This window comes from Parasteatoda tepidariorum, chromosome 7 (assembly GCF_982258835.1).
Source record: "Parasteatoda tepidariorum strain Cologne lab strain chromosome 7, Ptep-v5.0, whole genome shotgun sequence".
NCBI lineage: Eukaryota > Metazoa > Arthropoda > Arachnida > Araneae > Theridiidae > Parasteatoda > Parasteatoda tepidariorum.
Window position 1 is genome coordinate 90670996 of NC_141761.1, and position 24639 is coordinate 90695634.

Here is a 24639-nt window from a genome sequence, read left to right on the forward strand (position 1 = left end):
AATAATATTTCCAAAACGTACGTTTACCAAGATAAAGTTTCATGTTGTGGGAATTGGTACATTTTCGTTTTTTCGGTAAAATATTTCCCTCCTGAAAAAATAAAATTGCATCTCGTTTTGTTTTTGGCAAATCCCAAAGACGAATTTTCGTAGCACTAAAAATGGCGACAAAAAAGAATTGTTTTTTTTTTGTTTTTGTTTCGTCAGCATTCTTTATTTTACGTTTCTTAGTTTCTAAATAATGATTTTTATTGAAACTTGAAATTTTTTGATAAAATTTGTTGTCAAAAAACTTTGTTTACAAAATTAAATTTCATAAAATTATGAGGCTTATGTATACTTTTTTGTTCATTTTAATTTTTGAAGTAATATGATTCTTAAAACTATAGAATGTAAAGTTTAAATAGGCCTTTCATGTTATATCATTAAATTTAGTAAAACTATTTCTCGGGCATTAGGTTTTATCTCTTATAAAAATATACACATTTTTTTCTGTTAATGTACAAATATTTCTCCGATGTGTTTTGGATATTCCTTCTCTAATAAAAAGAGATACCATTTTGTTTTCGTTTGCATAAGAAAGAATATCAAGCATTTTTCTTTTTTAAATTTAATTAGCCACAATAAAAAAGGAACGTTGCAATGCTACGTGCTAAATTAACGACGTCTCTAGAGTAACTGAATGACGGTTCATATAGAAATCGCAGGTAAGCGTCTCATACAACAACGCCCCCTATAGTTCGTTGCGATCGCGAATTGTTTTTCTATAAATATTTTTTTAGTTTGTTTTGATACACATAATAACACACATTTGATAACAATAACATTAACCTTAATGTTTAGTTACAAAAATATGCAAAATATATGTTTAATATGCTTTATTATCTCATGAAAGACTTATTTCAAATATTTGACTAAAATATTAGGCCAGGAGACAGAAGATACAAATGACAGAGTCAAAATGAGGCGATCGTCGTAATATTTATAGTAGAATAAATTTATGGCTTTTAAAAAGTGTCATTTTCTTTTCTTTCATAACCGTCGTTGAACAGCTTACCCAATTGTTTGTTATTACAACTACTAATATTTAACTCCGTAGCCTTGTAATTTTGAACCCAATCCAGAAGACAAGGGGTTTGCGTAACTTGGAGAGGAAAACTTCTCACTGTTAGCCTGAGAGTAAGGGGACGCTAACCGATGATGCATCTACCACTAACGATATTATACGTCCGTGGTCAATGCAAGGAGGATGCGGAATTAGTATCGATCAGCCATCGCTGGGATTCGAACCCGGTTCTCCTCATTGGAAGGCGAACGCTCTGTCTCCTGAGCCATCACGGCTCTAAAAAGTGTCATTGAAAGGATTAACCAGTTTGTTTGTTCAATTTTTTTTAAAAAAAAAGAAAACTTGCTAGAAAAATAAATTTCGTCATACTTTTTAGAGAATGGCTCGTAATTAACTCTTTCACGAAATTTTCTTGCACTATTTTATGATTACTTAAAAAAGCGTTATAAAACGTTCTTTAAATACTTTTTTTAACAATTGAAAATTTAATATTAATGTAAATGCTTAACAGATGTATATTACATTAATTTTACATACCTTTAGATAAAACTCAGAACTATCGCCTTGCGTATTTGTTGTATTTATAGAACTTAGCTAAATTAAACATCAACAATGTCTAGTTGTATTCAGAAGCACGTACAGATTTTAATAGTTAACGCATATTATGATTGTTCAGTTAGAACAGACTGCAGAAAAGCTAAGCTACTTTAGACATCATAAGTGCCTATGCAGGAGATACAATAGTCCTTAACTTCATTGAATATATTATGACATAATAGATTCGTATTTCATTTCTAAATAATTCGGACATCAACTAGACGATTTTTTATGAAAAAGTAAATTTTTTTATTGGTATATATTGTTGTTAATGAAAAATATTTCTTTTAAAATAGATATTTTGTAACTATTTTATGTTTCTCCCAACAGAGTAATCGAGTAAATTGAGGCTGCAATTATACTCAACTGAATCTGTTTTAAATCATGCATTATGCAACGTTTTCAAATGTATTAACCAAAATAAATTTTTATGAAAATGCAGATCAAACATTCACACTGAATCACTTTTGCGCACTGAATTAGTTTTGATCCAATAAGCAAATTTTCTAGTATTAAGATGTAATCTTAATGATCCCTGTACAGTGCAGAAAATATAAATGGAATAATATAATAACTTTTGATATAAGGATTGGATTATGTGTATTTATATTGTATCTTAAGGGCCTAAGATAGTAATCTTGACTATAATATTCTTTAGAGCAGGCGATGTTTAAAATTGCGAATTTAGACTCAAGAATTCGATTTCCCTGAATATAAATTCCTTTTTTTCCAAAGAATTTCTATTTTCGATCATCAAAATATGGGTCGAGGTAGATAATAAGAGAAATGTAGTAATAAGAGAAATATGGTCAGACAGTAGTAAATTAGACAGGTCAATAAATTTAAAATCTAAACTTTAGACTTTACTTTAGACAGGCTTAATGTAGACAGACTTTACTTTAGAAAACTTTAGACAGGTCAGTAAATTTAAAAATTTTTTTTGTGCACATTTTGTCATATCTCAGGAACTAGTGAGGATAATTTAAAGTTGTTGAACATAATTCAAAACTCGTTTGATCAAAGATAATTCAGAGTGAAAAAAAATTATAAATGTTTATGTCCTTATTTAAAAATAGATGAGCAATTAGAAAATTGTGAGACACACAAATATTCACATAACTTTAACTGACGAAATTCAAAATATAAACCGAATGTATCGAAAAGTTCTTCAGAATATAATTATGTTTTTTTTTGAAATTTCAAATTAGGAAATAAATTTTTTTTGTTCAGAATTTTAAAAAAAATAATGAATAGCATTTTTAAGAGACAAAAGAGAGCATATAGAAATGAACCATGACGTTCAAAATGCACTTGTGAGAAATTAACATTTCATTAATAATTAAAATGAGCATTTTCAATGCTAATGACTTTTCCTTTAAAATTTGATCTCCACTAAGATCAAATACGTTATAAATACAAAATACAAAATACCCGATAAAAAAGTTCCCGGATCTATGCATTTTATTTGAGCCTTCTCCGACATTTTATCCATAATAACCTATTAAATCTTTATAGGTAAATAGTTTTTTTTAAGTAACGCTTATTTTAGAGTAAAGTTAGTATACCCTTGTATTTTATGCATAACTATCCAAGATTACTTAAACCGCTCAACCCAAGAGCATTTATTTTTAGAGATTGTTAAATTTTTGTAAAACTTATGTCAACAGCTATACTCTGTGTTAACAACGACAACAGCACTATCGGCTCAGGTACTGAAGCATTAACAACGATTACTGTGTCTGGAGAGAATGTTTACATGCATGAAAATTTTTTAAAAACATTTATGCTAAAGACGAAGAAAATATGTTGGCCTAAGCTACAAACAATATAGGGTAACCATAGCTAGCAATAGGATATGCAAAAACTCACTAATGAGTTCATAAATATAGAAAAAAATCAAATTAAAAAATAATCAATTATGTAAAACAAATATAAAGGTACTATTTAACCACGACAAGTTAGCGGATGGCTGGAAAACTTAGCGGATAAATTTACTTTTTCATAGGTTGAAACGGTAAAGTGGTTATTAAATAACATGTTTATAACCCACTTTCTCTCTATTCTCCGTTTCTTTTTCGCTTCGAACTTTTTTTACCTCAACTTTTTTTCAGAATTGCTAAAATAATCTTCACCGGTGTGCTTGACTCTAACTTTGCACATGCCAACTGGGTCCCGCAGTGGACTGATCGTTAAGACACGGTTCCCAGCAGATCACCGAAGTCAAGCATCACTGGCTACGGTCAGTGTGCGGGTGGGTGACCACTTGGATCAGTCTGCGTAGGGACCGAGTGTGTGCGGTATTGGTCCTCGTTAAACTGTGCTACCGTAAAGTGCTCGACTTCGCGCGCAGGTCGTCGGGCTACCAAAGCGGGGGTGCCATCCCTTCCGCAGCGGATCAAAATTGTGATGGCATGTCTTCGGATCATCCTCCGGGATGTTTCCCAGACCGTCGCCAATAGCCCATTGTGCAGCTCTAGTGCGACGTAAAGTAACAACAACAACAACAACATGCCAACTGGTATAGGGAGACATATATCGTTTGAGATTATATTTAAAACTTTTCACAGGGAGATTAACTTAAATATACGTCTTTATTGGTTAAAGTTATGAAACGCATAAATTTGCCCCTTTAAGCCGCATGCTCTTAACTTGATCACGTAGGAAACAAAAACAAATTTTGTGGAAGACCATTCAAGAAACAACAATGACTTAAAAAGTAAAAATGAAAATATAATTAAAAAGTAAACCATCGAAATGGCATTTTAGTGCAACGTAAAACTAAGAGTTCAATAATTTAAGGTATGAAAAGCAAAAACTTATGAGGAAACTATCTTAAGTAAAAGGGTTATAAACTTAATTTTAAAACGTGCGGATTATTTTATTTTATAACTGTCGTTGAACAGCCGACCCAATTTTTTTGGGTTTACGAGTACTAATGTTCAACTCCGTAGCCTTGTCATTTTGAACCCAATCCAGAAGACAAGGGAACTCCTGGATCAAGCATTGGGAGAAATTTGCCTCCGTGGAAGTCTTTTTGACGGAACTATTTCGCATTTGCGTTACATGGAGTGGAAAAGCACGAAAATATCCCATTGTCAGCCCCAACATCTAGGGGACTGTAACCCATGATCCGCCCACCACTGAGTATATTTTACTTCAGCACTATGGTCAGTGCAAGCCGGATGCGGATTTCGAATCGCCCAGTCATCGCTGGGATTCGAACCCGGTTCACTTCATTGAAAGGCGAACGTTCTATCCTCTGAGCCATCACTGCTCTGTGCAGAGTATTAATACATGTGAATCAAACCACTACTTAAACAGACACATAATGGCATGAAAGATAATAAACTTAAAATATTGTTGCCAAAATAAGCACCCTAAATTCACTTGGCAACGGTTTAAATAACTCAGTTTCCAATGCAGCAACCAAATATATGAATTTCATTATATTGCTAGCATAGCATTGGATATACTCTTATCGGTCTGTTGTTGACATTCTTGAATTCCTCTTTAATATTCTGAAAACAATGCTGGAAGAAGTATGTGCATTATACCACACCAGTTGATATCTGTTCCGTGAGCTGAATATTACTTAACAAAATTTTTTACAATTCAGTGATGTCAATTTCTTTACGAAAAGCAAAAATAAAAAGAGGGTAGCAAGAAAAAATATTTCTCAATCTATTATCTATTGATCTCTATCTATTAGTCACCGAAGTTCTTTACTTTCTATGTGATCTACATATTTATATATATTTTTTTTACGTGGTACCAAAAACGCGAGTATTTTTCCACCCAAATTGGGAACACTGTAATTATTTATGATAATTTATTTTGTTAGGTTGTCTAGTGTCAAACTAGTTATATGTGAGATATTTGTTTCGATTCATTTCGTTAAGTTGTCTTAGGTGATAGTTTAAGTAATCTTGAATAGTTAGTTATATGTTAAGTATTTATTTAGATATTTTTGTGTTTTTATAGAAATAAAAATATCAGAGCAAAGTAATTATTTAGATTTATTTTTGATCATTTCTGAAATGGCTGTAGAAATTATGAATATAAATGGTGCTGGGTGTCGTATGCTGTCCTGCCAATTATTAGTGATAGAGCTTGCTTTTTTCGAGCAATAGTATATAGATATTGCGCAATATTGAACTCATTCCTCGAGAGGTGCACTAGGTCAGGGCTAAAGAGAATAGAAGGGCTGGTTCACTCCTTTGAAGTAGCTCTCGCCGCGCCAATCCTCCCATTTTCTCTAGTGACGTCATTTTGGCGCAAAGCTCGCACTTTTACTTCAAGAACGGAGCTTTCGGCCTTACTAGCTCTAACTAATATTGGAGCATTTCTTTTGGCGACAAATTCTAAGATATTTGTTATTTTCTATAATGACTTTCCTCAGTTTTTGCAGCGAATTTACAAAAATATAAAACTATTATCGAAATGCCAGTTTGCGCGATTGCAACTTGAAGAAATTTTGATAGAAAAACAAAAGGAAAAAATATAATTTTCCTCGTGTTCCCTAAAGTAAATGAACAACTACGTAAAGAATGGATTCCGAAATGACACAGTTTATATAAAACAGCAATACGTTTATTCTGTCGTTAAGAACTTTTATAAAAATTCATTATCTAAATAGAAACCGCCTCGTTACTTCAAAAAGAAAGGCAGGTGAAAAAAAATGGATAAAGTCAAAGAAAATTAAAATGTAAATAAAAAGTATAAATAAAATATATAGTATAGAGTTGGAATTCTCCTAATTTCATAACATATTTTTAAATGTAGTTATTCTTAATATTTATGATTTTTTTTTAAAAATTATACTCTCTTAAATTTAAATATCCATAAATTATACCATCGTAAATTTAAATATCTATAAACAATTGTAAAATTTCTAATGTCATTATGAACCTAAATTATTATTTTGTTTCAGTAATTATCGTTTAAGGTTGATGTTTCCTAATGATAAGGTATGAACAAATTGCTATTAACGGCATATTTTAAAATCGGGGATTCTAAATTTAACTCAACTTATTGTTATAAAAGAATATGTAAATAAAAAAGTGCCGATATATACTTTCATTTTTCTTAATAATTAAAGTTAAAACTAAAATAAAGTATTTATAGTATCATTTTCGCCAACTAGTAAAATATTTTTATAAGTTTAAAATGGTATTTTTTTAATATACTGGCCAAGAAAGTTTTTTAAAACTATGTTTATGAATGGAAATAATGTGTTAATTACGTAAAGTTTGAAAGCTAATAACCAGAAAAAGTCTAACTTATTTTTACAAAGAGAAAGATGCAAAGTTATCATAATATCTTTGCGTGCGATCTTCCGAGATCTGTGGACACAGTGACGTCATGAGGAGGGAAATCGTAGCTTCAGTTCTAAGAGCGGAGTGAACTAGCCCTTCTATTCTCTTTAGCCCTGGCACTAGGTGGTGCAATACATAATGAAGCACTGGGAGAAATTTTCTATCGTTATTTCACGATATAGACTGAAATTATTCTAATACTTCTGCTGCCAACGATGCAGAAATGTCCCAAACTCCATACTTATGGTGGTTTTGGGGGGATTTAATGGCCATCGGGCAGATTTTATATCATCACTAAAATTCAATATATAGAGAACATCGACAATATCACGTACATCTCTAGAAAATAATTGGAATTGAAATTTAAGTACTTCTGAGTGATCTACAGCTGTTATACAATAAATAATGAAGTCTTTATTTTCAAGTCTAAAGATGAAAATAGGTAAGACATTCTCGAAACCGAAATGCAAGTTTCGATGGTAATATTAAATTTCTAACAAGGAAAGTACATAAATTACCACTCGCCAATTTGGCTGAATTTTCTTCTAGTTAAAGAGTAGCCGAATTTAGTTCACACCGGAGACGAAGAGCATTGTTATCTGTAAAAGCAAAAAGTATAACTGAGTACTTTATAAAATTTTTCTCTTTAATTGAAACTTTAATGATCGCGTTTTGAATTCAACATTTAAGAGATTAAATTATAAAATGAGAATAAACACGCCCTTGGTTTAGGTGATAAATGCATAAGTTTCAATTTAACAAGTATTTTTAAATGAATAATTTATTATCTGATTTAGAAATATTAAACTTTAGAATATTAGAAATATTAAACTTTAGAATATTAGAAATATTAAACTTTAACAAGTATCTACCCTTAGCTATTAAATTTTTTTTATGGAAAATAATCATAAGTTATTTCTCATTTCGAGGTAACATACATTAACACCCTAAAAACTTTTAAGTTTCTCATAAATTTCGCATTAATCTATGAACAAAACTATAATCAAAATAAACTCCTTTACTAATAGCGATTAGTTAATTTTAATATCAGCTATTAACTATTTTAATGCTGTTATAATTTATTTAGAAAGAAAATCTTTTCAAAGTGATAGGCATTTATTGGATCAATATATCTCTTATACTTCTTGCTGTCTTAGTATTTGATATTTCATGACTCATAAAAAGAGAATAATGTTGAACCACGAAGCGGGCCAACTGTTTCACAACATTGCATAAATATTTGCTACGAACATTAAAACGGATCATTTCTTCCATGGTTCGCAAGGTGGCGCTAACGTAGGATCTTAACTAATGTTGCGAGTCGCTTCGAACAACTTATGTCAATAAAGACGCTCTGTCCTTCTAATATATTACCTTCCCTTAAGAGAACTTGCCTAAATGTGCAAAGGTAGAGCCATGATAAAACCAAAAAGTATAAAAAAAAAGACAACTCTAAGGCCCTGGTTTGTTTGTACCGGAAATTTGCTTCAATAAAATCATAGGCGAGAATCAAAGTCATTATCTTTAAATAACAGCAATTTTTCTTAATTTTAGTGTTTCTTAGCTTTTAATTACATGAAGGAAAGTAGAAAGATGAAATCATTTTTTACGACACTGCAGTTTCACTTTTATCAAAAAAGCTAAGAACATGCTGCTTTTTTTTTCCTTTTTTGCAAAAAGGTGAACTCTTTCTTTTCTTTCTTCTCTCTTTTCTTTTTATCCTTTTCATCTTTATTGTGCTGGATGTATATAAAGTTAAAAGTATCGAGAAAACATGAAAAATAATATAATATAGATTGATGAAAGGAGAAATAAAAAGAGAAATTATTTTTAAAATATTAAAAAAAACGGAAAACTAAATAATAAAACAATATAATCTCCTCATCAGCTCACACGATTATATCCGCAAAAAGGAGTGCTCTCTCTTTTTTTCTCTCCTTTCTTTTTATCTTTCTTGTCTTTCTTGTACTATATATATATATATATTTATATATATATATATATATATGTATACAGACGTGGTACAAATAGTTAAATTAAAAGTATATAAAAGAGTTTAAAAAAATTATTACTTATAATTTTATGTGAGATTAATATTTTTATTCTAATGAATAGTATTTCGGTAGTTAATATTGTACATGTTAAATATCTCTCATTTATGTTTCGTTGTTTATAGCTTAACATAGTTTTTTACTTCGGAAACGATCTTTCAGCGTCTTTACTATTTGTAAACGCTGACAACCCCCGAATAGCCTCTTTAACGTTTTGGATTCTATCTTTAATTTCCAAAACTAGATAAATTTTCCTCATTCAACTTCTTATTATTTGACAGTTGCTTTTTACATATTTAATTCTTTGATTCGTTTCTTTCTCAAATGTTGGGATACGATTTAAAATAATATTTTGTCATTGATCTTCTCAAAAATATTTTATTTATGCGACATGAATTTTGAACTTCAGAATATTTATTGCTGTTAAAATACAAGTAATAAATTGAAAACCAGCACATATCAAATTTTTAATAATTTTCACGCGAATTGCAAAGTTTCGATAAAATAAGTGATTAGGGAGAAAAAAATGATAAATCGCGAAGATTATTGCGAAATTACACGCAGCGACAAACTTGCAACTTTACATATTGTTAATCTTTCATTCGATTGTGTTAATCTTGTAAACGTATGATTAACTTAATCTAATATTGCAAACTCACCAAAAGCGGTAAGAAGTAACAATAAAATTTTTTTTTTCAATTTCTAAAGGCATCGGTTATCTTTTAGTTTTGCGCATGATTGCTGAGTTTTAATTAATTTCACTGAGGAACAAATTTTTGTTGCATTTATACAAATACTTGACCCTGCCTAATTCGGGTATGAGGATTTCAAATTTGAACGTAGTTTTGCTTCTACAGCTACAAATATTTTTCAAATGACATTTTTAGTTTATTTTAATCAAAATGTACAGGTTTAATAAAGTTATATATTATTAGGAGGTCACATAAATGTTGAGACAACTTTCTAGAGAAGAAAGACTTATCAGGATTAAAATAGTATAGGAGCTCATGCTCAGAAATGACGTCGCACGTGGCTGGGAGCGTCTTTTTTTTTTTTTTTTTTGTTAGGACTTATTTTGCGGCACACCAAAAAGCAATTTATAATTCGGAAGAGCCCCTTGCTGCTTGCGACGACATTTCAATTTTAATGCTGATAATGTGTGCTAACCCTCCTGAAGTTTGTCGCAACATTTACGTAAGCCCTTTAAAAAAACTGTAGCTTGAAGAGAGAAATTGATTGCAGGTTTTAAATCAGCGATACCAAAGATTTCTTAAAAAATCTCATGCAGCAGAAAACAAAAAATGTTCGTTACTTTTAGTTACATTTTTGAGCAACAAATATTCTGATTTAGAAATCATTTTTTATTCTCACATTTTTTTTAAAAAAATAAAAAAAACTGCAAATTGCAGAATGTATAAAAATATTTCTATTGGAAAGCGGAACTTTTGTCTTCCGTAACATAATTTTTAAAAAGATTAAAAAATTTCAATGGAAAATTTTATTGCAGAATATTAATTTGTTATGCCAATTTTTAATACTTTAAAATAACGTTAGTAAATTAGTATTAAAGAGTGTAAACTGGGATTAGGTATCTTCAAAATATTAAAAATTTAAGAAACATTTTCATGTCTATAGCAGTTGAAAAATTATTAAATCAAAATTCCTTTTTAAAAATTCCTTTTTAAAAAATCATTATAATCTTATAAATTATTCTTACAAACTATTTACTATTTTAAAAAATTGAAAATTTTCGATTAAAAATAAAGTTAAACTAATTTATTGTGTATTTAAAATAATACATTTTATGACTTTTAAAATGCGCGCAATTTTTTTTATTACCAGAAAATTATTAGTAATTTATTTGAATTTTTTTTTGACATTTTTTTAAAACTTTAATAACATTTTATTCCTTTTTTTTTAAAACTGCAGATTTAAAATTCAAAAAATTTGTCACGAATGCTTCCTTTTTATACATTTTTTTAACTATTTTTTCTCGTACATTTTACACCAAATTTTAAATGAAAAAGTACACTAAGAAAAAACATTAAATAATTTTATTGTCATAACGCCATATAAATCTTCGGGAGACATGAAAAATGATATTTTTGTTTTCGGTTGCTTGAAAAAGCGTATAAAAGCAAAGCTTTACAATTTTTTTCCACTTTCGCGTCTATCTAATGCTTACGATATCTGAAAGCAAAGGAATAAGTCATTTCCTTGCCTCAAGCTACGTATCTTTTCGGTATTTCGTTACCATGACAACATCCATTGTTCTTAGAGAGCAGGTTAAAAATCGACAATGAAATTTCTGTTCCAAAAATATTTTATCTTGAGATTTTTCTGTCTTTTAATCTTGACAATTTTTTATAGTTTCTAAGCAACAGGTTCCTTTATTCTTTCGCAAAAGGAAGTTTTTTGCTTAAATCCTTTTGACGATTTAATTCCTTTTGATCCATCTTTAGCTTAAAAAAGGGAAAACTGATTTTATGTCATTTGGGAAAAAAATAAAAATTGCAGTTTGCTTAATTCTAATTTAATTATTAAATCTCGAAGTCATTTAAAAATATATGGAATCTTAAAACAAGTTATATAAATTAACTAAGAATTATTTAAAATTTAATTCTAAGTAAAAACTGATATTGTTATTATTTTTTATAGTTTAATAATTTTTAATTTTTCACGGGATACTAATTGCATAGAGGTTTAAATAGTTTAATACTTTTTCAATACAAATCATAAGGCCACATATTTTTTTAGAAAGAGGAAAAATTATTTTTCTTTTAAAATATATTTAGAGTATTTCGCAATCTGCGTTTTTATAATCCTCATCAAAAATTAAAAAAAAGACTAACATAACGGCGTCGTAAATGAATATATAATAGTGAGGATGAAAAACAAAAACTGAATGAAATCTGACGAATGACAATGCAAGAGTATGAATGGCATAAAGAACAAAACAGGTTTGATTGCCGACGAAAACATATAGGAAGTGAAAGACGATTAGCATAGGGAGAAAAAAGTCCAAGTAAAAGTGCCGTACTATATGTTAATGACACTTATGGTAAAAAAAAAATTAATAATGATAATTCTGGATAATAAAACCAAAATATACGGTATTAAAAACCATTCATTTCGTAATTTTTTAATTCATATGGCAACGGTTTACCGGAAATTATGGTTTAAAAATTATAGTTATTACACAATTAGTAAAATATTTAATTATATAAAATATTTAAAACTGTAAGTTAAGCAACAGTAAGTAACTAAATAAATTGTTTTTATGACATGCTTTAGGTATAATGATAAAATTACCGAATTTTACCACAGTTACCAAATTTTAACACAGATTATAAAATCTTATTTTATTGTTTGTTTTACTAAAATCCTCATCACATCGCTTAGATAAAAGTTACCGAGCTTTTTAGTATTCCCATAGGGCCAGAAACACGGTAAATTTAACCATATTTTAAATAGTTTTAACCATACTTTGATTTCTTAGGGCAGAACACTGCCAAGTTAAAATGTTTTTAATATTTATTGCACCCACCTTCCAATGATGTCTTCCAGATTTTAAAAGCGTTTTTGTTTTTTTCTCGGTTAAATATTAATTTGCGAGCCTGAATGCGTTTCCTTTTTTCTTTTTTGTTTTTAACTTGCAGAATTTTACATACATAATAGGTAGGTAGATATTTTATTTACGTCGCACAATGAGCTGTTGGCGACGGTTTCGCTTTTACGGAAATGGATACAGTTCGAATTGCATAGTTACCAAAATGGAAACAGCTCGAATTGCATATTTACCAAAATGGAAACAGCTCAATTAGGACTGCACAATGGGCTATTGGCGACGGTCTGGGAAACATCCCGAGGATGATCCGAAGACATGCCATCACAATTTTAATCCTCTGCAGAGGGGATGGCTCTTCCGCTTTGGTAGCCCGATGACCTGCATGCAAAGTCGAGTACTTTACGGTAGAACAGTTTAACAAGGACCGATACCGCGCAATCTCGACACATTGCGTAGGCTAATCAAAAAGCCGCTTACTGACCGCAGTCAGTCTTCTTTGTTCGACTGGGAATCGTCTCTTTACTATCAGTACACTGCGGGACTCATTTATAATAACTTAAAATACGTATTAAGGGCAATCTTTATTTTAAAGAGAATCTTCATTTCATTAAGGCAAGCAACATGTTAAAAGGTTAAACTTTTGCTGCTCTCACAAAACTGAAAATGCATTTTTTTTAGACTCTGTTCTTGCTTTAATACTTTGTCCATGTAATACCATGCTATACTTTGCCCATGTTTTCGATCATACACCTGTTTCATATTTTAATTGAGATAGAAGTGTGATGAATTAACACCTAACAGATGGTAGATAAAGGCCGAGTTCAAACTAAGGAATTTTTCATGGGATGACTTTCTATTTAAACTGCTGTGCAGGAAAGTGAAAAATAGATGTTTGACGAATACAAAATACTTACGTCTTTACTCAGCAATTCACCGGTTTTGATGCGCCCTTATGAATTTTGCCGTTTTTTTTTTTTTTTCAATTTCTCAATATATGTCAGGATTTATTATAAGCGCAGCAAGCAATTCCTAACGCTTTCTTAATTACATAGCGGGGAGGCGGCAGGACAGGGACAAACGAAAAGAATAACACTGGCTCGAAAATGCATCAACCAATGGTTGACTATGTGCGATGGTGATTATGTTCACTGTAAAAATTTCCGGATCAAATTAAGGTAAAATTAACCGGCATCTTGATTGCATCATCTGTAAAATTAATTTTACCGCAAAATCCATTCTTAGCATAAAATTTTATACTGTGTGTATTACAGTAATAATTAATTCACTACAATGATTCAGGGAATTTGCAATAAATATTACTGTAAAAATTACAGTATATAAAACTTTTGTTTCCTAAAATTTTACTGTAAAAAATGGAATTTGCAGTAAAAAGTGCCGACTGGGTGCCTTTACATTTTACAGTAATTTGATCCGGAATATTTTTTATGTAGAAACATTAACAAACGTTTAACCTTAAAAGCGATGTGACATTAGTGTTTCATAAAAAGAATTAACCTTACTTTTTGGGGTTGCCTTCGTATTTACATAATAAACGTTTCAGTTGATTAAAAAAATATAAAATTAGTTTCTATATTTTTCAAAAAGCATAAAATATTCTTAAATTTTCACATTTAAAAAACCGATTTCCTAAATAACATATTAAAAAATAATTGATAAGCAATTATTTCAGATTTATTCAAAATCACTTATACTTTTTTCTAATTTAAATAATTATAAATGTTACACAAAATAATAGTTTTGCAATATTTTTTTTCTCCTTTTTTGATTTGAGATTCTTATTCTCATTATTGATTTTTAGTGTGGCTAGTGATTATAAAAACTATTTTTACCTTGCATACTATCTCTAAGTTATATTATTTACTCGGTTAAAACTGTCTACTCTATTTGTTTGATCAAGATAATAAATATCAATAAATATACATTTAATAAAATATTTAAAATTGTAAATTTATTCTAATAAATTTAAATTTTTTAGGAGTGTCCAAGTGGTTATGTCGAAGAAGATACGTTCCGGTTTATATTTTCACATTTTTTCCCATATGGAAGTAAGTTAAATAATTTTCATGATTAATTCATTTTCTTCCAAAACATTGTTTTATATTAATAGATTTTTTAAGTATTTCTTTAGTTCTGCTTTAATTATCTGTATGGTTTCCATATGTACAAGCACAATATGCAGATTTTGAAAGCCACCGCGATCACTCGCGTGGCTGAAACATAAATATAAATCATCATGAACATAATTATTGGTTACATCGATAGCAATAAAATTCGATTAAACCAAGATTTTTAAACTTGAGATAAAACGAACTGAAAGATAAAAAATAAAGACGTAACACGTTAATGATAAGGATTTTTTTCTAAATGACGTACGTCATGGATTACGACACGCGAGTAACGACATAATGAGTTTTAATGGAGTGTCAGGAATTTGTGGTAAGAGGAAAATCTGCTCAAGTTTAAGCGATCCTATCTTAGCATCAAGTAAAGAGCTTTCTTTATGCTAATTATTACAATTATTATTAGAACACTGGAATTTTATGTAAAAAAAATCATAATGTATTTGCTTATTTTTTTATTTTACATTTTATTTGTCGTTGAACAGCTAACCCAATTTAGGGTTTACGACTACCAATGTTCAACTCAGTAGACTTGTAATTTTGAACCCAATCCATAAAGCAAGCGGTCTCCTCGATTAAGCATTGGGAAAAATTTGCCCTAGTGGCGGACTTTTTGATGAAACTAATCCTCATTTGCGTTACATGGAGAAGAAAACCATGAAAATCTCCCACGGTTAACTCTAACCCATAATCCGTCTACCACTGAGGATATTTTACATCAGCACTGTGGTCGGTGCGAGACGGGTGCAGAATTCGAATCGACCAGCCATCGCTGGTATTCAATCCCGGTTCACATCATTAGAAAGCGAACGCTCAATCCTCTAAGTCACCCTGGATCTAGTTTTATTTATTGTTTATATCTAAGTCTTTCTCATACTATATTTAATAGAACATAAATTTCTTAAATTTTAAGTGACCAAGCCGAAAGTTATTTTCTGACCTTTTCAAGAGAACCTTTTATTAAACATGAAGTTCATATTATAAAAGATCCGCAAAGAAAAAATTATGATAAGTTGGAATAATTCGTCTTGCTAATATCAACGCTGCTAAAATTTAGTTAGCAAAAAAAAAATCAGGGCATGTAAAATGAAACTTTAAAATTCAGTAGCAACTTCTGCTAAGTTTACACAAATAAACAAGGAAAAAAAAATTTTGTTGACCAAAGTAACGAAGTATACAATATTGCTATTCATGTTTTCATGATAAAATGTTACAAACTATCTACTTTTGAAAGATCACGCCAGAAAATTGAGATTTCCCCTTATGTGTACAGTTTAACAATCTGTTGTGGAAATTCTAAAAGGCTCAGTATGGCACAATTTTCCCATTAAATCTTTGAAAAATTTTTAACCGAATAAAATTTGAAAATTGGATTCCATTACATACTGATCTCTTCTCGCCAAACATACGTCGCCAAAACAGATTCGCTGCACTTTTCTCTCCAAGATGTCAACAGACGTGAATTCTGTTTTGAATGCCTCGAATGTGGAACGACTGACTCATTTAACTGTCACCTAGTTAAAATCAGACTTGCGTTAAAGAAATCTTTCGCCCAATGCAAATAAAAATGACTTAATATCGAGTATAGTTAATGATAATATAAAAAGAACAGATGATGGAACTTTAGATGAACTTTTAACTCTTCGCATGCAATCGCCAAATAATGACAACAAAACACAATATTCCGAAGAAAATTGCTTCGATAACTCAGAATTATTGACTAAAATTGAATTACTTCAGAAACAAGTGGAATTTTTAAGCAGTCAGCATATTCGTCAACTCGCCCCTTCACCTCCTCTCTCGCAAACTGATTCCGCAAATTCCATTTCAATATTTAAAGGAGATGCTATTGATAATGCTTCTGAATGGATAAAAGAACAAGCGACTAGGGACAGGATGATTCCATAATACAAACGGACTTAGAAAATTTAGAAAGGGGAAAATGAGCTCGATATCGGGAAAACGTTGGTGGTGAGAGCTTTAGCTTAGTAAAATATCGCCTTATTTTAGCGCCAACATTGGAAGTCAAGCTTTGGCCGGATTTTCTGAAACAAAAACAAAAAAAACTTAACTATAGTTATAGTTAATTATAATTATGATGACCCTATAGGGTCATCAAAAAAGAAAGAATTGATTATTAGGCTTTGCAGAGAAGACAGTCAGATTTGATTTTTTTTTATCTTCAAAGAACGTTTTTTATGCAGAGAGGTACCTACCTCAGTACTGTTGACAATTATCGGTCGCTGTTCCAGCAATTCTGTACATGTTGGAGGAGCGTGAGGGGGGGGATCATGAAAAGAGTTCCGTGTATAAACCGGGCAGTGACACTTGACCTTAAAAAAACATCAGTGTAGGGTATGCCGGGCAAATATATACCGAGCAATGGCACTTGACCTTAAAAAAACATCAGTGTTGGGTATACCGGGCAAATGTATACCGGGCAGTGGCACTTAACTAGACCTTGTATATATTTCAGACATTTATCAAAAGTCTAGTCAACTAGACCTAGTATATGTGCCACTGCCCGGTATACCCTACACTGATGTTTTTTTAAGGTCATGTGTCATTGCCCGGTATACATTTGCCCGGTATACGCTACACTGATGTTTTGTTAAGGTCAAGTGCCATTGCCAGGTATACGCTACTCTGATGTTTTTTTAAGGTCAAGTGCCACTGCCCGGTATATATTTGCCCGGTATACCCTACACTGATGTTTTTTTAAGGTTCAGTGCCATTGTCCGGTATGTATTTGCCCGGTATACCCTACACTGATGCTTTTTAAGGTCAAGTACCATTGCCCGGTATAATTCTCACATTTCATACTTTGCCTGAAAACATCCAGTATTCTATACAATGCCGGCAACATACATATATAAAGATTTAACTAACTTTAAAGTAAAAAAAAAATTAAAAACAAAAGCAAAACAGATAACAATAATAAAAGCAATGACATAACGAAAAAATTCAACAAATAACATATTTTATACGTGTTCGAAAATGACAGCAAACGTCGCAAAAAATAAACATAAAAACAAATGCGAACGGTGACGGTAAACCTTTGAAATTTAACCAATACGCCAAGGAAGCGAACAAAAAAATCCCCAATATTCTCAGTGTAATTTCCCACTTTCCCTATTTTCACTCTTCCGACGAAACTCTAAGTATTTAACATTATGGAATCATCCTTCCCCTAGTCGCTTGTGATAAAAGAAGTAGATAGAATTGCGACACTAGCTAATTGGTCAGATGATCTTAAGTTAACTAATGCTATTTCTCGCCTCGCGGGATCTGCAAAAAATTGGCAAATGGCACGAGGTAGAAATTATTATGACTGGACTGAATGGAAAACTGCCCTCGCTGCCAGATTTAAAGGGCGTATTACAATGCAAGAATTTTTAGCTCATCAGAGCGCTCGTAAATTAAAAATTAATGAAAGTTCAGTTGATTATATTTAGGCTAAGGATGCTCTTCTTGAAAAAGCTCCGTTTACTATACCACAAGCTGATCGCATTTCTATGATAATTGGTGATATTACAGAAGAAAAATGGCAGATTGCATTAGCTACTTAGAATTCCATTACTGTCGAAGAATTAATTGACAGAGCTGAGATCAAGTCTATGGATCAAAGAAAGAAACTTTTGAAAGTTGTTCACTTACAACATCTTCGTCCATATCACATGCGAGATACGCCAGTCACCCAGGAAGAAGAGAGCTCGGAAGAAGAGGAAGAATCAGTTTCCGAATTACATCCAGTAGAAAACATCGAGGATTCTAAAAATTACCCGAACATCATATCGAGCCGCTACGATCTGCGACGCAATCGACGCCCGCCTGAAAGACTTATTATTTTATTTTATAACCGTCGTTGAACAGCCGACCCAATTTCATGGGTTTACGACTACTAACGTTCAACTCCGTAGCCTTGTAATTTTGAACCAATCCAGAAGACAAGGAAACTCCTGGATCAGTACCCCCAGAGGTATTGATTTGTTGTGGGAACATGGAGGACTTTGAGACTCGACAGATTTAACGTGCATCAGTCACCATTTACTACACGGGGAGTCTTCGGCCGGTGAGGATCGAACCCACGACCTCCTGGATATGGGTCCAGCGCCCTACCGACCAGGCTATCCCGGCCCTGAAAGACTTATTAGACAAAATCTGTCCTAGAACCTTAATGTTTACGCTTCAATGTAAATATCTACATTTAGCATTGAGCGGGGCCGAATGTAAGGTTCGCATAAGTTTAATTTTATTACAGCAGAGAATAGTTTAACTTTCATATAAAAAGGTGGCAGCATTCAGATATGTAAATAGAACGCTTCGCAAAAACATATATTTCGCTGTTATTATTTTTCATTAAATGCTTTTATAAAATATCTCTTCGCTTATTTACTGTATTGCATATTAATTAAATTCCTTGTCATTCAACTTTATCTTATACATATATATGATGGGTTTTTATTCAGACAATTTTTTACATATACTTCCTATTTGTATTCATTTTTAGCGTATTAGACTACAGTGTTAACCATTTGATAGACGAACGTAAACAAGTGCAAACCGGTCTCAGTAGCGTGAAAACTATAAAGCTGTTGAGTATCACCTAATAATTAATATTTTACGTAGAATCTTACAGTGCGTTTAAAAATTGGTCAGGGACTGTATACAAAATTACTTTAAAATTTCCATTTCCTTGTCCATGAATCTGCTCTTTGATCAATAAACAATTGTTTTTCTAGTATTTTGCTCTTACGTTACTGCTAAATTAGTGTGAATATTAATAGTTTTTCCTGTTTCTCCCAGCGTTAGTTATAATTCTCCCCTTTTTTAATTTGCAGGAACTTATTCGTTTATTTTTTTCACTTACGTTTAATAAGATGGCTTTATGTAATATGAAAAATATATACATAATATGAAATGTGTATTCTTGATTTCTAAATATGCCCTTAAGAAATTCATGTTGATTAAAATGTAATACAGAAAATTATTCCATACTTCAGTTGTTTTCTAGAAATTGTATTCTAATTAATGTTAGTCTAAAATATCCATTTTGTCATAAAAATAATGAAAATTCAACAAGAACTTGATAACCAAACATACATTATAGATGCGGAACGTTTCGTAATTAATTATAAACGAAGTTCGGTTATACAGTTTTGAAATTAAAGAAATTAATTTTCTCTAACGTGTTATTATCTATTAAATGATTATTTACATTTTTAACTGAAGAATGAACTAATAATTTGTAAATGAAGTTTCTAAAGTTTTGATGCTCAGAACTTTTATGATAAATGTACTTTTCGTGATATATTCAAATTTCATTCACGAGAAAGCTATCATTAGATATGTAATTAGCTATTCCTAAGCAGTGAAATAATTCTGAAAGCGAATGATTTTGGAGATGTCATTTTACTGCCATAGATAGATAATTAATTAATATGGATGATTCTCCCATTATCAAATTTAAGTTAGTTAAGAAATGCAAACTTTCATGAAGAAAGTTTAATTTAACTTATTGCATAAGTATTATTCAATAATTTAAATAGCAAACGTTCACATTGTAACTATTAATAGTTAATAATGTCATTTTAGTGCCACAGACAGATAATTAATAATATGAAAGATACTCCCATTGTGAAATTGAAGTTTGTTAAAAAATGCAAACTTTCATGAAGAAAGTTTTATTTAACTTATTGAATAACAAGTGTTATTTAATAATTTAAATAGTAAATGTTCATATTGTACCTATTAATAGTTAATAATGTCATTTTAATGCCATAGTTAGATAATTAATTATATGAAAGATACTCCCATTGTGAAATTGAAGTTTGTTAAAAAATGTAAACTTTCACGAGGAAAGTTTTATTTAACTTATTGAATAGCAAGTGTTAATCAATAATTTAAATAGTAAATGTTCATATTGTACCTATTAATAGTTAATAATGTCATTTTAATGCCATAGTTAGATAATTAATGGTATGGAAGATACTCCTTTTTTAAAATTGAATTTAGTTAAGAAATTACTGTATTATTAATAATTAATAATTGATAATTGATAATGTCATTTTAGTGCTATAGATAAAAAATTAATGATATGAAAGATACTCCAATTATGAAATTGAAATTAAGAAACGTAAACTTTCATGAAGAAAATTTAATTTAGCATATTTAATAACAAGTGTTATTTAATAATTTAAATAGTAAACGTTCACATTGTAACTATTAATAGTTAATAATGTCTTTTAAATGCCATAGGTAGGTAATTAATAATATGGAAGATACTCCTATTATTAAACTTAAGTTAGTTAAGAAATGTAAACTTTCATGTAGAGAGTTTAATTTAACTTATTGAATAAGTATTATTTAATAATTTAAATAGTAAACGTTCACATTGTAACTATATTGTATTGTAATGTCATTTTAAGGCCATAAATAGATAATTAATGATGTTGTAAAATTGAAGTTAGTTAAGAAATGCAAACTTTCATCAAAAAAGTTTCAATTTATTGAATAACAAGTGCTATTTAATAATTTAAATAGTAAACGTTCACATTGTAACTATTATTAGCTAATAATGTCATTTAAATGCCACAGAAAAATAATTAATAATATGGAGAATTCTCTCAATGTAAATTTTAGAGTTAGTTACGAAATGTAAACTTTCATGAAGGAAGTTTAATTCAACTTATTGAATAACAAGTTTTATTTAATAATTTAAATAGTAAATGTTCTAATTGTAGCTATTAAAAGTTAATAACCGATGAACTGATGTTTATAATTAGAGGTTATTATATATATTATTTTAATTTGATTGGTTAGCTTAATAGACATGTTTCGTATTTATCAGAAAGTTGGTGCCAGACGAAAAATCCTTTTTCCAAATTTTATTACCAAGTTTTAAAGTATAAAAAAGATAATTATAATTAAAATTTGTTAAGCAAGATCAGGAAGCCTTTATCATTTGAAATTATTACTACTTATTACTACCATTATCGGTAGTAATAAGACAAAACGATTCTATTAGAAGAAGAAAATTCTGTAAAATTATTTTACTGTGCAGTAATGATACTTCGAATTAAAAAAAACAACTTAATTCTTGCATTAAGAACCAAAACATATAGTTTTTCAAACTATTCACTTGGCAATTTTTCTGTTCATATGGTATCGGCTTAGTGGAAATTCAGAAACAAATACATAACTCAAACGCGAATATAACGCTATAGATGGTTTTTATGCCATACTCTACGGCAAAGAATATACATGTCATCCCTGTCTATATTCTTTGCTCTTCAGTATCAAGTTAAAATTACCAAATTTAATTAAATTTGCCAAATTTTAATAGATATTATAAAACTTTATTTTATTGCTCATTTTATCCGAATCTTTACCAGAGAGCTTTGGAAAAAATTACTGTGATTTTAGGTGTTCCCATGGAGCCAAAAAACAGGGTAAATTATACTCTTATTATAGCAGTTTTAATCATGCTTTTCTTTTTCTTCGTGCAAAAATTAAAAGCTGCTTTCAGGAGTTCTTTTCTACAAATTGGAAAACCAATTTCTAATTATTTCTGGTCCTATTTTTAATAATTAAATAAAAAATATATTCGTTTTCGGGATCTTCAAAAATTGTTTGGTGTTTACCTATTTATTTTTCTTTTAATTTTCAAAATACGTTTCATTATTTATTTTCCTCTACATACAAAATTTTTTAATACCCCTTAATTTTATTGCTAAAACTATCTAAAAATTGTTTAATTTTTTATTCATGCCTTTATGCACACTACGTTTTACTATTAAAATAACATATAAATCTTATTTAATTAATATTTAATTTCCTTATTCATTTTTAGATTCAAGCCTTCATGCAGATCGCGTTCTACTATTAAAATAATTTATAAATCTTATTTATTTAACACTTAAATTTTTAATTTACAGATTCAAGCTCTTACGCACATAACGTTTTACTGTTAAAATAATTTATAAATCTTATTTAATTCATACTTAATTATTTTAATCATTTTTAGATTCAAGCCTTTATGCACACTACGTCTTCAGAACTTTTGATCCGAACAAAAATGGTGCCATTACTTTCAAGGTAAGATCAATGTTTTATTGGTGTTTAAAAATTCATTGAAACTACTGATAACTCAAGAAATCCATTTTGACGTAAAAACCTGTTTCTACCGTAAATTATTATACTGTAATTTTTACAGTATTATTGATTTGATTAGAGTGATACAGTGATGTTACGGAAAGTATTACTACAAAAGTTATGGTATATTAGAATTTTTTTCCGTACCATATTTCAGTAAATATAAATTTCAAGGTGAAAAGTACCGGCACACTGAATGCCGATACTTTTTACCGTAATTTGATCCGAAAATTTTACAGTGCACCTATTATTTTGTAATTACAGTGTCGTTAAACCTTTTATTTTTCAATAGAATGTCAGTTATATTTTTATTTATATTAATTTATATTTATTGAAATTTATTCATATTATTTAATATTATTTTATATTTATTTTCTATTATTTTATTTTTTTCCCACTATTTTATATTTTGTTTTTATTATTTTATACTTTATTTCTTATTGTTTAATATTTTACTTTTTATTATTTTATATTTTATTTCCTATTATTTAATATTTTATTTTTATCATTTTATATTTTATTTTATTTTTTAATTTAATTATAATGCCAATTGTATTGTTTACAGTGCATATTTTTATAAGTTAGACTATAATAAAAATATTTTACATATAGTTAATTCAAATATGGAGATTTTTAAACATTTCTGAGGAACTGGATTAGTTTTTTTGACAACACACATTTAATGGCGATAAAATTCTCTACATTAAATGTTTGTATGCAAAAATATTCCATAAAAATTTCTTATCAAATTCATATTGAAATAACATAAATAATTCAACTTTTCAAAATGCAGCACGCCATTTATTTCTAATAATTTACACACTTTTGAGAAATTTTATTTCACTAACTAAGAAATATTTTCGTAGAAATTTGTTCTAATGGTCAGACGAACAAAATGGAAAGTACATGATGCAGCAAACAATAAACACGAAAGAACTATAATTTTTCATGGGGAAGATTTTCTTGAAAGAAAGAGCAAATTCAGCAAGTCTAGTCTTGCATGATAAAATCGTCTGAAGAGTTAGCTGATTCAGCAGGTGACAACTTAACTCTCGTCGAATAAGTTGATCAATACTCGTCTCAATAAAATTATAAATTTTGTTTATTTATTTTTTCAAATGTTACATTTTAATTGTAAGCATAAATTTATTGATGAAATAAAAGAGCATACAATTATTAATGCAAAAAACAGTAAATTTTTTTAAACAACATTTCAGAAACCGAATCGTTTTTGTACACTGAGATGAAAAGTTTTGTAAAAACTATCTGAATATGATAAACTTAACCGTATTTCTGGTTTTATGGGAACACCAAAAAACTCGATAATTTTACACCTAAGCGCTTTGATGATTATTTTGAACCATATATTCGGACCATAAGAACCATATATATGCGGTTTAAGAACCATATAAGCGGTTAAATTAACTCTATAATTTTGTATTTTTTACTAAATGCGTGGTAATAAGAACTATAGTTTTGAAAGCCAGAATTTCACGAAAACCGTTGCCATATTACGGAAAGGAAAAATTAACAAATAATGGGCTAAATACGTATATTTTGGTATTATTAACCAGAATTAGGGGTTTATTTAATTATTTCTTTTTAAACCAGAAATATCATTATTATGAAACACGATAATTTTTCCAGATTTATTCGTGCATAAACACATTTTATGATTAAAATAATTTTAAAAAATCTATCTTTATAACAGAAATACAGGATTTTTCTGAATGTATTGCAAATATTT

General features: G+C 29.6%; 1 protein-coding gene across 1 annotated transcript in view; it reads left to right on the forward strand.

Moving 5' to 3' along the window:
* The window catches only part of LOC107456807 (Kv channel-interacting protein 4-like), a 72894-nt gene that overhangs the window by 14750 nt on the left and 33505 nt on the right, over nucleotides 1-24639 (forward strand). The window contains exons 2-3 of the mRNA XM_043045254.3: nucleotides 14594-14663; nucleotides 22765-22835. Of these exons, the coding sequence (XP_042901188.1) occupies nucleotides 14594-14663; nucleotides 22765-22835 (141 nt within the window). The remainder of the gene's footprint in view (nucleotides 1-14593; nucleotides 14664-22764; nucleotides 22836-24639) is intronic.